The sequence below is a fragment of the Anomalospiza imberbis genome, chromosome 1, assembly GCF_031753505.1.
Source record: "Anomalospiza imberbis isolate Cuckoo-Finch-1a 21T00152 chromosome 1, ASM3175350v1, whole genome shotgun sequence".
Taxonomy (NCBI): domain Eukaryota; kingdom Metazoa; phylum Chordata; class Aves; order Passeriformes; family Viduidae; genus Anomalospiza; species Anomalospiza imberbis.
The window spans coordinates 58,646,060-58,662,096 of record NC_089681.1 but is presented as its reverse complement, the minus strand read 5'-3'; the positions used below and the strand labels follow the sequence as shown (position 1 = coordinate 58,662,096).

At 35.5% G+C, this 16,037-nt stretch overlaps 1 protein-coding gene across 5 annotated transcripts in view; it reads right to left on the bottom strand.

Annotated features, from left to right (window-relative positions):
• ZNF407 (zinc finger protein 407) overlaps positions 1–16,037 on the bottom strand; it is a 338,979-nt gene that overhangs the window by 68,071 nt on the left and 254,871 nt on the right. The window contains exon 9 of one of the 5 annotated variants that reach the window (XM_068193755.1): positions 1,271–1,902. The exons of the other annotated variants lie outside the window; for them this stretch is intronic. Within the exon in view, the coding sequence (XP_068049856.1) occupies positions 1,793–1,902 (110 nt within the window). The 3' untranslated portion in view covers positions 1,271–1,792. Of the gene's footprint in view, positions 1–1,270; positions 1,903–16,037 lie in introns of those variants that run through there. 5 annotated transcript variants of the gene reach the window in all.

Below are 16,037 nucleotides of genomic sequence, written 5' to 3'. Positions count from 1 at the left end.
TTACACTGATTATCTGAGATGAGCCTAAAAACTGGTAAAGATATATTATCATCAGGCTGCAGTGAGTGCTCAGTGTCTAATGAGCTACAAGTAAGCCTCAGAAGCATTTTCCTTTGGCATTTCCCTACTTTGCTATTGCTGAAACAGTTAAATGCAACCCATCCTGACCATATAATGGCTCCACTAGTGTGAAACATACCATAAATACAGAGTTGTCACTGTCCGCTCCATAAGTTTCCACGAGTAGCCCACGCAGGACATGGCTGCTTCCCACAGGTTACCATGCTATGCCCAATTGCCTGTTTCACTTACAATCACATTAGCACTTTCTACACTAGAATCCTTAATTGTTTCTGTGCCCACACGTTGTAAATGAGTTAAATTCTTACAATACTTTGTTCTTAGTAAGATCATTGCCTTCACAGCATTGTTACCGACTCCATTAACGCACAATGCAAACTGTGGTGTTGTTATCCACTTCCCTGCTCCGCTGGGATTACAGAAAGACCAACAAATATTTAGGGATCTCCAAAAGAATTCGGAATTTCTCACTTAAATTACTTATGCTTCTGGTCTGCCAGTGTTCCAGCCTCTATTTTTGCAGAGAACAATATAATTAAAAAGAAAAAAAAAGGAAAAAAAACCACATAACAATCCAAATCATACCTGTATATTATTTAAATCTGCATGTTCATTGCAAAATCAGACACAGCAAATAATTAGAACTAAACTAACACCAAATATATACATTTGGTGTTCAGTCATGGATGCACATCTATCCACAGCTGCAAAAGCATGTTGCCTGAGACAGAACAGGAGGGTGGATAGTGAATCAAGCATCGAAGAGTGTCTGTTGCACAACACTTTCAGCTATCTCCTATTACACTGACCATAACAAGGTGCTCAGAAATTCATCAGTGAAAGCGTAAAAATAAAACAGTTTCTGGTTAAAGCATAATCAAATGCATTTTGCAATCATTTTGAATGATTTCCAAATTTTTTTTCAAATAATTTCAGTTCTTACATTTGCACAAAAATTACGAAATGAATACGTTCTTCATAACAGCTTGCAAGATGTCTACTCTACAGGCTTATATATCATGAAGAATTAAGAAAGAAAACATGATTCTATGAGGCAAGTATGTTGCAGGCACGCAAGAAAATGCTAATTTGTCAGATAGTTTGGGTAGTTTATATGGACAATAAACTTACAAGTATTATACTTGTTTTTCGTGTGTTTGTTTTTTTTTTTTTTTAATAGATGCACTTTTAAACATATGTAGATAACAATTTTATCTGCTTGCAAAGAGATTTGACTGCTGAAGTAAAAGATATGAAATTTTCTTACACAGACTAAGATGAATCTCTGTCTCTGTTTTCTTCTCTTCATGGTTATTTTTTGTCTGTTTTAACATGTCAGAGGTCTTTAAAACAGCTGTTCTAATAATTATTGGAATTGACAGGAAAGGTGCCAAATATATCATAAATAAAAGAAATTAAAAATACATTAAACCAAAGCTTTAGACAATAAAGTAATCTGTCCATACTTAAAGGTCATCAAAAAAATAGAGATAACTCTGTTCCTTGTTTGCAATAAAAACAGAGTCCAATTTATGCAGAATTGATCAAGCAGTTTCTCTCTTTATATTTAAACACTTCTAATAAGAGACAAAAAAGATTGCACTGGCCAGGATGCTGGCCAGAAGAGGAATGGCAGAGGGGACAAGGGAGGAACTTTAAATTTGCTTAACCCTGAAAATGTAAACAATTGTCTCTATCCTTTTGGAAGCGTTCACGGCACGGAGGTGACAGAACGCAGGTGTGGGCGTCCGTCATAATAAAGGCAGTTTGGCTGAGCGCAGCGGAGCGGCAGCGAACCTCGGTGAGAGATTACACACGGACCTATTGGCAGAACATGGCAAGGGAGAATGTCAGATTTCATATTCGCCAGACATCTACAGCAACTGATGCCTTGTAGTCAAAGGCTGTTAAATTACCTGTGAAGGTTACTGGCAGCCCTGAATGTTTTTCTCATTGTTTATTTAGTTCCAAAAGCACTTGGTCTTTGTGCTGATTGCCCTAACTGACAGCCCAGGAAATCTGGACTTTGTAAACAGGGCGCTGCTGTATTGAATTACAGGTAACAAGTGTGTAATCAACCTGCTGGGGCTGGACCTTTGCAAAGAAATCTTCGGAATACAGACAAAAAGAATAGGTTTCAAGATTGGGGAATCAATTATGTGAGCAGATGAGTATAAAAAGAGATAAATTTAAATCCTTTGTGCTTATTTCCTATAGCATATTTAGAAAAAGGAAAGACCCTGACATACTGGAAAGGTAATTAAGCACTTTATTCATTGTTGCAATAATATTATAGAAATTAAAGGTGAATATTATTTGAAGCTCCCTCATTATAACCCATAAAACTGTATTAGTTGAACAGTCCTTAGCTGCAATAAGTTTTTTTAAAAAATAAAGGCTTGCAGATTCTTGTTCTTAAAGAAGAGTTTCTGTAGTGAAATTACATAAACTGGAACAAAGACCAACCCAAAATAAATGAGTAATTTTTGATCCTCTAAAAGGTAAAGAGAACCACTACAAAGCAGGGATCTAGTGAAATCTAATATTGTGATATTTCTGCATACTCAAACAACATAATAAAGTTCAACAACCACCCCCCCCAGACCACAGATTTATATGTGATATTTAAACTGTAATTGTTAATTAAAAAGCATAAATAAAATCCAGTGGCAATCAGTCAACAGAATAACGCTAAGCCAGAAAACATTGAGTCACTGAGTAGTACACAAGAGGAAATATTTTTTTTCCTGGTGGTTTTTTTGGGTTGTTTTTTAAATCATCAAGGCAGGCCTGTTCCGCCTGTGACTGTGGCCACCATGGGCAATAACATTCACCAAATAAAGAAAAACTTAACAATGTAGATTTCAAAATATAAACATGTGATGGTATTTCCTATCTGAACATCATTTATTAAAACAGATACCGTACGCTATCATCTTATTATGCCCCAAAGACTTGTTTTTGCAGTTTGAAATTACAAGAAAAACAAGGTTTCATTAATGCACTCACTGATGATGATAATTTTAGACTGCTTGCAGTATTGGAATGTATGCTTTGTTAAAGCAACTGGACTTACATTGCTAAATTTTATTCACTCTAGGGAAGCAGTTCTCTACTTTGGCATCCACAATTTCTTTTAAGTGCCTAAAAAACATGTTATAAAACTGACTTTCATTTCTGTTTGCTCATGTATCAGTATTTATGTACCAATATGTCCCTAAAGATTGAAATCCCTGACTTACTTGGGAGTGGGAGGTTATTTTTTGCAAATAAACAAGATAGGAAATGCAACTTTGTCTAGTTACAAAACTTTCAACTAAACCTATTGCATGGGACAAGAGATAATGATAACTGACCAGGAACAATGGAAACACTAGAGTATTTCTAATCAGTTCTCTCCACCTGATTCAAGATCTAGACTACAACAGATATTTCTGACAGTTTCAGCAATATTTATTCAAGACTATTAAAAAATTTTTGGTCAAAAGAGAAAGTCTGCTAACTTGTAATGACTGTGTATTAACAGATATGCCAATTGCCTACCATACCCTTCCTTCCTAACTAATATTCCTGCAAATACCTGCATTTTCAGTAGAAGAATAACATAGTTTCCTGAGCCAACAGAAACAGCTGGTGAAGGATTTTTTAAATCTGACTCAGAACAATAATAGCCTGTGACAGTGAGAAACACTGCTCCAGTGTTGCACTGTGTAAAACACACACATTTCTGTCCATTCCCAATGTACCACCTTTCGATTGTATTGGAGATCTGTCTGTTCTTGTTTCTTGAAAAGCAGTTGACATGAACATGATTTCACATTTTTCCAAAGTTCTTTTATATACTCTCTTTGAGATGTTCACTTCCAATTTGCTTTTCAACACACTTTACATAGTCATGATGACTAAAATCTCATTAGCATTGAAACTAAGGTTCCTATCATGTAAATAATTAGCACATGTATTTAAGGTCTCAATTGATGCTCCCAAAATCAATGTTAATAATTTAGTTTTGCACTAAGTACATGAAAATTGACATTCATGGGTAAGAACTGAACTGAATCAGCTTAGTCCTTTATGGCACATGGAAATGGTAAATGTAAGCATTCTATTTCCTCAAATTTTGGCTTTTTTTTCTGAGGCACTCAGCAGCAAGAGCATCATGAAATGTACCACAGGGAGTCACAGTGCCTGGCCTTTGCACTGTGGATGGAGAAAGGTGTAAAAATTCCAACTTCTCTTCAGTGTTTTTAATCACCTGAAGCTTTTTTTTTTAAGCTACTATTTTCCTCCTCCTCTATTTTTCCTTTTTCTAGAAAGCAAAGTTAAAGGACGCCTTCAGAATTACTTGCTATACTGAGGCACTATTAAACTAGATATGGGCATGAACTTTCCCTTTTCAGAGTATTAACTATCTATCTAAAATATTAATCTAAAATACAATGACAAATGTCATACAGCTCTAGCCTTTTTTCTCATGGACAAGCACAGTGTGTCATGTCAACTGGAGTTGCATATCTTTCAGAATAAAGTCTTCATATGATCACTTCCTGCACTGAGCACCTCTCATAGACACATGACAACATTTACACTCAGTCCCACAAAACAGAGCCCATTGTACAACAATGAAGCACTGCAGTCAATGCTGTACTCTTAACTAGATTCACATTGGTAATATATTGCTACAATTCTGCTTCAATTAAAAGCATATTTCAACAGAAGCTCAGGATATGATAGCTGCTCTATGCATTTTAATAATACAGATCAATGGTGTCAGAATTCTACTTTACATAAATAAAGACTGATCATATTAAGACAAAATCTTGCATAACCTAAATGTATATTGATGGCAGCAACCCAGAAACTGATCACAATCTTTACATTCTGGATAATAAACAGTAAGCCTATTTTAACTGACTTCAATGTTTCAAAAGCAATAAAGTGTTTTATTCTCTCCAATAGTAAAAAAAAAAAAAAAAAAAAACCAAAACAAAATAAAACAAAACAAAACAAACCAACAAAAAACAGGGAAAAAAAGAATCAATCTACAATACCAAACTCCAACGAAAATACTTAACTGGTTCTAAATATTAGCATAGGAGGAACATGTTATTAAATGATTTTTGCAGCTACTAATGTCAAGGTAATTTATACTGCACTTATAAACACAGGAAATGCAAAATTTTTATTGCATTAGCAAAAAAATTCCTAAAGACTAAAATATTTATCCTTTATTTTCATGCCATGCAATTTCGTTTTAAATTTAGAACTCCAATGAACTGCTGGACTACACCCTTAAAACAGGTCTCCTAGGGATTCTGTTACTGAAAATGTTCATATATATTTCTGCAAATTTCAACGTCTGGAGATTACACAGGTTAATATTTAGTGTTATTAACAAAACTAGGAAAATTGCCATTACCTGTGACCCAGAATATGGGACAATTTTGGAAAGGACCAAAATAGGTAGCAAATGTAACCCGTGATAGTATGAGTATTTGGAAGAACACACCTGTTTTTACTTATGTGAGTTCCAGCATCTCTAGAAAGTTAGAGAAAATATTTCTCCTTTGTATTAAAAATACACATATGATACGTGAAATTCTGAATTTTAATTGATGAAATGTGAAAAGCTACACAAAAGTACACCTTACTTGCATGTAATTAACCACAGGGCATAGGTAAATAGATTTAACTGGAAGATTAATAATAAAAATTAAATCAATGCTTGTAGGAGAAGTATAGGCTGTTTATGAAACTATCTAACCCTACTGTATGGGCACTGGCTCATTCTCGGCATGTTAATAAAGATCAAAATTATACAACAGAAGAAGCAACATGTATGTGCAGAGTCCTCACTACAAATCTTTTAACACACGGTGTTCTGCTCTGGCTCTTGTTCAGGGCAAGAGAGTGCATCATCCTTTGCAGTTTAACCTTGCCATCTGATGTCCCTGTCTAAAACCTGTATATACTTTGCAAAGTATTAAATCAGGAATATAATGTCCTGGAAGTATTTCTCCTCCAGTGGAAAGTACTGAACTCATGTGCCCAGGCTTTCCTGACTACTCAGAACTGGGCCAAGAAGTTCCTCGTAAATATTACTGCATTTATTGAACATACTGCTGGTGATACTCTATTTTGCTGCATTAAACAACACAATACTCCTTAACCAATGAATGTAAACTAGACTGTATTTTAAATGCCTTTCCAAAAAGGTATAAACTTGGGTTGCATAGGTACAAAAGTAGGTACTTTTAGAAAAGTCGATGATAAGATATATATAGAAAATTCTATTTCACTATTTAACTGGTATAAGCTCTTATCTTTCAAGAGAAAATTGTATTACGTATTCTTTTCAGGAAAAGAACTTGAGAAATACAAGTTAAAAAAGAAGGAAAAAGAGAAAGCTGAGGAAAGGCTTGTGCAAAGCACCCTGTAACTTAGATTTTCTCTACTGCTGCAAGAATAAGTCTTATCCTGTAATAATCTACTAAAAATTCAGCTAGACCAATAACAAAGAAAAGGAAAAAAATCCAAACAAACAAAACAAAAAGAACAAACCCAAAAACCACTGCAATGTCCAGCTACCAGAACAGTTCTAGAGCTTGAATGGTGATAAAATCCTCATGATAGTGAGCTGCTTTGGTCTTAAAAATGTCCAGTACACATGGTTGATAAAGAACCCACCTAAACAAAAACAGCCTTTACACCACTGAAAGTAAATCCACATCAAGGAACGTTTCCATAATACAAGTGCAGAAAAAACACCTTCAGTTGAAAAGTGAAACAAGCATAGAAGCTGTGCAGACCCAGAATGAAACCCACAAACACTCGTCAGACTGAATTAATGTAGTACAGCATGAAATTCCAGCATGCCACTGCGGTGTGATACATTCTGCTTTGCTAAAAAATAACCACTCTAAATATCAGCATCCCTACAATTAAAAGAGTAAAAATTGTACTTATGAAAAGCACAATTATTTCATACATAGGTTTGCTGCATTCAGTACAATGTATATTGCAAGAAAATGCTGCAACTCAAACTAACACATGATGAATACTGTAAAAAAGATAATGATATACAACAATTCATTCATCATCAAGGCATTAAAATATCCACAAAGCTCTAAAAGAAGTTTATGGACTATGATACACTTATGTACCAACCAAAGGGCATAAGCAAATTTAATACTCATTATTAACAAAACTGATCTGTCAGCGTCTTTAAAAATGTAGTTAATAATTCTAATAAGCAGCTCCCCTGTGTTCAGCAGTGATGAAACTACACGACAGTGCACACAGTAAGAAATAGTATCTCAAAGTAAAAAACCAAATTGCTTTGTTGCACTTGGAGCTAGTACATTGTTGAAGAGAGTTCACAATTGAGTTACTTGCTTCTAATGTCTTACTGTGGGTTCTCCAAACACAGGAAGCACTGTATTCCTGTGGAGTTGTGTCTATTGCTCCCCTCAAAGAGCTAATGGATGCAAGCACAGCTCCCATATCCAGGAGCAATATGGTCCTCCATTTCAGAACAGCATGAATGCAGTAAGTCATAAAAAGATATAGCTGTTATCTAACTACAGTTAGAAAGTTTCTCACTCACTTCCCAGAGCTGAAAAAGTGTATAAGTGTATAATAGGATTTAAAGCAAAGAAGAGCCATCATCATAGTATGTCAAATGTAAGAAAAATACATAGGACAGAACATGAATTTCTACTTAGTCTTTATTGAAATGATAAATGCAATTGAAGCAGTCTCAGCAGACTCAGACTATGGAAAACACTATTAGCTCCCTGGAAAATACATTAAAACAGTTGGTCAACTCCGTAATTGTATATTCAGCTGAAAGTTTTGTCACTGGTGCTTTTTGCTGACCAATTCAGCATCACTGGTTAGATCAAACAACATTGTGTTTGTATGCCAAACCTACAACGTCTGTCTTTGCTGCAGTGTCCGTAACACAATATATCAGAAATAGCCACACACAGCAGTTTTCTGCATCTCCTATACCTTTAACTTAATCAGACACAGTGTGACTCACAAACGTCTGAGATCATTTCTTTCTGCTTGTATGAGCTCAGGGAGGCCTCTTTAATTTATCACCAAATAAAGGCACAAATTGCTGGTGCTGGTGATTCTGGTATCAGCCTGCAGTTGCAAGAGTGAGAGACCTATTGGTTCATATGACATTGTCTACTTTACAGCCTTGCTCTTTTTGACTAAATAATCTTTGATTGCTTCACAAAACTCTCTTGACTTCATCACCGGATCAAACCAAACACTAAACGCTGTTTACATTTCCACTTGGCTTCATTTGACTTTTAGAAACCTGGATATAATGCTTCCTTCCATGACTAAATACTTACAAGGTACCCATGTTCAGGTTTAGATTCATTACATATATAAAAGTGAAATATAAAATTCCAGATATATATAATATATAATGCCAGACCATATTTAAAAATAATTTTTGCCGTATCACACTAATGAAAACATAGTGTCGCTTTAGAGGACGTACTGTTGGCGTGAATGACAATACAAAACCTATGTGCATCCTGTGCAGTCAGAAAAGGCTTGGCAAGGATTTATGACACAGACAAAGGAATTCTTTCAAGGACATGTAGCAAAATAACCTGAAGTTATGAGACAAAAATACAGGACTAAGCAAGACCAGTCTGGAACAGCCTTCCTCAAGCTGGAATGGGCAAAAATGAAACGCACTCGGAGTTGTAATCTTTCACTCCTTTTTTATCTCCAAACTTGATATTCATAATCTAGGAAAAGAATGTGCCACAGCTAGATGAAATCTTTACAGCTTTAGAGGTATAGTCAGCGTAAGACCAATTGTACCATCTAGCCAGAAATTGAGTTACCTTTTGGGGTATTATTTTTTTTTGTTTCTTTGGGATTTTGTTTCTTTGTAGTGCAACCTTTTTGAAGAAGTGGTTTATTGATCACTCCTAAGTGTTTTGTTATGCTCTATTTTGGAAAGTAAGACAGGACAAAGAAGAAAGACTATGGATCACAAGACGAGATTTAAAACCAACTCCATTTGGTTCACTGTGAAAAATGACAAAAAGTAACACTTTCTGGCCGATATAAGGTTTACTTCAGATGCTCACTATCATTATAGAAAAAGAAAAAAAAAATCACATGCAAAGGTCAGATTCTGTCACTATTACTCACATTAGGCACTACCTTAACTTAACATGCTTCATGAAAAATTGAAGTCAAAATAATCTGACACATTATGGCAAAATGCCCTTTATCTAGCTCATACATCTATGAACAGACACTCCAATAACCATATTCAGGCTTTTAACGTTATTTTAAAGACAATGTAGTGGACACAATTCTTTCATTTTTTTCCAGCAATTTTAAACTGATCTTTATTGATATTAGACAAACTATTCCTGACATTTAATGGTGAAGGACTATGCTAAATTCAAGTGTCTGTATCTGAGATTTAGGAAAATACTTCTTACCACTCAGAGTACTTCTCTGAGAAATGCTTTAATTGAATAGATTGTAATTCTAGACCTAATAAAGTAAGCTTTCCCAGATCAAGTAGAATGATGGTTATAAATGTTTAAATTATAACTCAGACACTCCTCCTACATTCTTCTGATGTGAAATGTTCAGCATAAAAGCAGTAAATACTGTCTGGTTGTTATTTTAGTCACTCTTAAAGTATTGATTTTATACTAAACATAAGGAAATTAAAACCTTAAGGTGAAACCAATGTTTTTTCACAAGTTTACAGCCAAGTCAGTAGAAGGTTTGTTTAAAATATCATTCATAGCATATATTGACATTATAATACATCTGCTAATGATCAAACACAAAGGAAGATATAAGTGCACTTTACTACATATGCACATAAAAGAATATTACACATGACTGTTTTAAAATTATATGTTTTAAGTGCTGTGATATTAAACATTTAATAATTTGGCAATTTCTTTCAAAGACAACTATTAAAATTAAGGAAGAAGAGGCCAAATGTCAGCTCTGCTGAACTCCTGCCTAGTCCTGGAGAGCAAGTATGTACGGGGAATGAGGACCAATTTCTTCATTTTCTTGGACTAGATGAAGGTCAAATGTCTCCCACCATAAGATGGCTGAGTTCAGAGCTATTTAAGCTGAGGCCAGCTGCAGATAATGATTCTTGATGATAAAAATGTGCTGGAATACTCTGTGTCCTTCCTTCTAGCCAACCCCTGGCAACAAATGACCCAGTTTTAAGAGGTATTCAAATTCTACATTTGCCCTATCTACATCTGAGCAGTTTTGGACAATGAGGAAAAGCCTATCCAGGCTCTCTTGTTCATGCAGTCTCCTGTTCTATGGTACAAAGGCTGAAACAGCACAAATCACACAAAGCTTCACTTCGTGCCTGCTTAAGGTGAAGGCATGGTTAACCCTGGTCTACAGAGCACAAGGAAACAGAGCTACTGCGAACCACACAATTTCATCTTTACATAATTTGTAAATTCAGAGTTTTTACCAGGATCCATATCAGACAGTTTATATATCTCATTCAAATGAAGGCTGCAGTATTTACCAACCATCCTTACTGCAAAACATACTGTTTGAGATTAATGTCCCTGACCAGCAAATCTAGGGATGAGATGACACAGGCAGAATTTTAGATTTGGCACTGCTGCTGACCAGGTCTGACAAAGGAGTTACAGAAGAAACTTTCTTAAAGAATACTGCTATCAGCAGCCAAGTTGTGCCAGCAGTAAGGGGAACACTCTGTTTCTTCTTTTTGAAATACAAGAGCACATTCCTGTGCTTGTTCCCCCATTCTACTCTTAACACACACAGCAACTACTTTTTTGAGATGAAGCCCTATCCAGAATTTCAATTTCCTTTTGCCACATTATTAAAGGCAGCGCATATCACTATTAATACACATCTTCATCACAGCAGAATAGGTTCAATTTTGATTTAGAAAAGATGCCCTGTATTAGGGGAAGACTAGTCCCTTGGGAAGCTGGGACTTGGCTGCAGGCCCCTCCATTGGCTCCCTACCTAAGTCTGAAAGGGGCCTCATCCATACATGCGTGTCTGAATTGAGGATCCAATACAATTTCAGCAGGAGGCTGGACATTTACAAGGTAGGTAAGTATGTAACATGCTTACAGAATTGGACTTTAATTCCTCTTTAATTACCCCATTTCCTCTCTCTCTTGCTACAGATCTGAAATTATCTGGATTGTTTCTAAACTGTATAATATTGCTTCTATACTCCTGAAATACACTAGAATTTTTTAAAAGGGGAGAGTAGGAAATTAAAGAGACTCCTGACAATTTCACAGGTTACACTGTCAGTCTCCTACTTTCTACATTGAAAGTCCAACCATTTATCTTGAGAGCCTTTCTATCAGAATATCTTCCTTCCCAGCACTGACCGGGGTTTTGTTAACAAATGTGAGCATGCACAGACACACAGCCCAAAAAAGCTCATTTTGCAAAGGTAAGAAGTTATTTTTCACTGTACGCTTAAGACAGGGAGTTGCTGTCTCATTTGATATGAAAGATACAGAGCATTTTCCTCAAAATTACAGCTATTCCTTTTTTTCCCCACAGCACAGTGAAGTTTCAATGAGTCAGTTTATCTGTGTAGATTGGTTTATGAATTGCATTAATTAATAACTGCATTCTTTGAAAAGTGTAACCAGCTCTTTAGCATCTGTCCCAATCTTTTCTCTGTCTCAAATGACACTAAAAAAGGAATAAAGCACACTTTTATCAGTAATGCTACTTCACTATAGGAAGGTAAATGACAATTTGAAGCCTCTGAACACTGATTGCAATCGCTCCCCAGCAGCAAAAATAAAAAGTGGTTGTTTGGGTCAAAATCCCCAAATTGCCAGTGATGTTTAAATATTTCTGTGATATATAAATATTCTTTAAATATCAGCTGGCCTAGTCAATAATTTAAAAGTTACCCATAACACTACTGCCTTGACTACACTGCACTGTAGAGAAAAGTAAAGATGACGACACAAGGGAAAACAGAACACATCACCTAACTCATCCACACCCCATCTGAAACATGGTGAGGCCTAATTAACAATGTTAGATATAAATTGAAGGAAATATTCTTAAGTACCACATAGTGAATTGAAGGAATGTGCAAAAGTTGCTGCTGAAAAAATACGATGCTTGAGTAAGCTGTCCCCGGAAAACAGACATATCTTTCTTTGGGCTTAAAAATCCACAGGAAACTTTGGAATTTCAAGCAATTAAACCTTTCCAGGTAAAACACCTAGGAAGAAAAAGTTGTATTTGAGTGTATTATGTATTAGTTACATAAACTACAGCTTTAAACAGTTGTGATTTTGTATTTACTCCAAAATCAACAAATATTTTTAAAGTTGCAATTAGGAGAAATTTAAACTTACTACATATGTAATATACTGCTTATTTACCAAAAATAATTGCCTATCTATATAACTAAGTACATCCACATAGGAGTGGGACCTTACCCCTTCTGCCTACCATATTTTGACTCAAGAACAAGGGAAGAGTGATAAGACAGAATGTTGAGACAATACTCCAGATAGTTATTGCTGCTCTTTCCTTCCTTAAGCAAAAGGAAGGGGTGGGATGGGTATTTTAATTCTTAAAAGTGCTTCTTGAGAAAAAGATACTGCAAGAGAAATTATGCTTACATTCCTGGCTGTACCAAAAACCAAAATCTGACTTTTAAGATGAATTACAGGTTAAATAATCAGCATTTTAAAGTGTGTACTTAGCACTGTAGATAAATCTTATCCTGAAGATGATACATTTCAAAATTCTAATAAAAGATGATATCTGAGATATAAAAATGAACAATAAAATCACACATTTTACCCTACAAAAACAATAAAAACTAACTGCTCTGTAACATTTCAGTCAATAAAGCAATGCAATTGAATTTATAACTTTGGTAAGAAGGCTTAAGAAAATCTAAATAAATTATTTCATGAAGTGTTATAGCAAGAAACACTCAAAGAAAACTGTAGGTAAATATAAATGCAATTGATTAACTAAAGAAAATAATGGCAAAAAAATGCTAAGAATTAAATGCCAGGGCATACCCCTAACAGATCTGTGAGGGCAGTCACATTACTTGCCAAACAGCAAGGTATCCCCTTGCCCAGTATGGGCAGAAGGGGAAAACACAGACAGGGCTCTCTGTTTCTCTGTTTCCAAGACACAGAGTGTTCAGGCTTGTAAGTGCTGATCAGGATTGTGTGGGGCTGGAAAGACTTTTGTCCATCTCCCTCTCCACACCAGCTCAAATACCTCTTACCATGGCAGTATTCCAGAGATGCACCAGTGCATCTCCATGCTCACAGCAGAGCTCCACCACCAGTTCCCGAGGAAACACTCTGCTGCTTTATGAGTTTTGTAAATATTGATACTGTGACTTCAATAACACTGTTTTTCAGTAGCACCCTGACTTACATCTGAAATATAATGCAGTAATTTCTGGATCATGTTGACTTTTTTTTGGTGAAATATAAGCAAATACTACCTTTTCTTGTAGACACTCGGTGATTCTGCAGCACTAGCGGCAGCACACACACAGTGCACGTAAACCGGTGTTTAGAGCAGCATTACCACGGATGAATCATAATCTGAACTCTAATCCTAACCTGATGGACCACTCTTATCTGATATTTGAAGATCAGTCACCAAGCCACTTGAGTGCAAGTAAAATTTGAACTATAAGGAATTTCAGGGCTCCTTATTTTGTTTACCATTTCACATAGACAAAAAGGAGGGCACATAAACCCATGTAATCATTCAGTGAGCTGTGGACTCAAAATACCTCTTTTCTTCTTTATCCTTTAATTCTATATCCAATTTGTGTGGGCAAATCTTATAATAAATTTATGTTATTTACTCAATGAATGATGTTTTAAGGCAATACGGTCTTCTTATGGTTAATGCAAAATAAATATATGGCTTCAAGTCTGTATTGCTGGGTACTAAAAATTAATTACATTATGAATTAAGTAATAATTCCACAAAAGCATTTGTTAAAATCAGCTAACAATATATCAATCATTATGTATGGTAATAACCAATTTGGGGGTGAAGGTGTTAGAAAGTATAACAAATAGTTCATAGCAGTGATATTTAATTTAAAAAGGTAAAAAAAAAGGAAATCAAGTGTTTTAAAAACCTTCTGTCACTAAGCTGCCATCCAGAGCTGTAGCCTGGAAGTCACTTACAGACACCATGCAGCCAAGGTTGTTGGCACTTGGCTTTACCAAAAATTAAAAACATGAGACTAAAAGGGTAGAAGGGATATAAAAATGCAGCCAGTGCGTGCCACTGCTGAGTGTGTGCCATTTCATAGCCATAATTTAAAGAGGTCAGAAGGGGGAAAAAATGAAGCCCAATAAAAATGGAAAATGTTAGATTAATGACGCAGTCATTAAAATAAAAAAGGTGGAGTTATAAGAGGAATGGATCTTATTTGAATTATTGAAATTAAACAAGTTATTGTAACAATCATTCTAAAAATCACTAAGTTCAAGGAAGGAAGAAAAAAATAGAAATCTTCATGGGAATATTTCAAATTGTCAGTGGCTTTAAAAAAGTGATTTAAGATTTTCTCTTGTATCTTCTCTTTCAATTTTAGAATTTTAGTTGCCATATATTATAATGGTATTTTAGCTATAAAAGTAGTTTTCCACTCACTGTTCTCTTGCCTTTCAAGGAGACAAACAGTTTTTCTTTCCTCTAAATGAGCACAATAAAATGGGTAAGCTGTCTGGGGAAAAAGAACCCAGACAAACTGGTGGTATAAAGCTCAACAGAAAAATGTGGTACAGAGAAGAGGCGATCTAAAGCATGTTTACTGTATGCCATGTAATTTATTCTACTAGTCATGTTAGAATAAGAGTTTCTCACTGCTGAATTATCATTAGGTTTTGTTCAAAAACAAACCCATTGTTACTGCTGTCCCTGACACTGTACCTTAAAGAAAGTGGGGGAGAAAATCTGCATGCAAAACTGTACCATGAAAATAATAATTATGTAATAAATAGTTAAACAAGGATTCTAAAAATCTGGGGCCACATCCTGCTAAAATTGCCTACAAACCTGCTTCTATAAGCTCTATGCACGTCTGTATGCATTTTAGTAGACTAATTTTCAGCACTTCAGTAAGTATTCTTCTATCTTCTTGCAAACCTTCCTGATGTATCAATAGAACTATCAGTTATGAAAAGATTGATATCAAGAGTCATCTAAATGAAAAATAGAATAAAAATGCAAACTATGGATGCATTTAGGAGAACCAAAGCTTCACAACATTTTCCTCTCCCTAGTTGATGTAGGCAAACCAACAGATTGTCTTTCTGTCAGGCAAACCCTGATGGAGATAAATGTAAAGGCTGGAGTGCATGCCTAATTTTTACACACAAGCTGCAACCAGACCATGGATTTATGCTTCAAGGCAACCAGATTTCTCCTTGTGTACTCTTACAAACTGCTGTTGCACTCAGTCCATCTTGTTTAAATGCCTTTAAAACCACACACAGGCTCTGCCCCCTCCTCCACTCCTACTAATTATATACTTTTTGTTTGAAGAAGCAAGCCCTTTATTGCTCATAATTTTAGCTATCACTTGCTTGGGCACCTTCTACAGATCAATAGCACATAGTTAAGTGGATGAAAAGGCTAAATGTGATTGTCATTTGCAATTCAAGGTTCTGTGTTCCCCCCCCTCCATACACACCCCCAATACGTTAAACTTTTAAGCACTGCGCTTGGATTTCATTTCAGAATGCTGAATTCCTGTTGCAGGTTTACAGTAGCTGTACATTGAAAACCTTTTGTCTTAAATTAAATATCTGTCATTTTTAAGGCCAGAATACTGGCATAGGTTATAATAAAAACTAGCATCCAACCTGCAATTTTACAGATTCCATTGCTGGTGG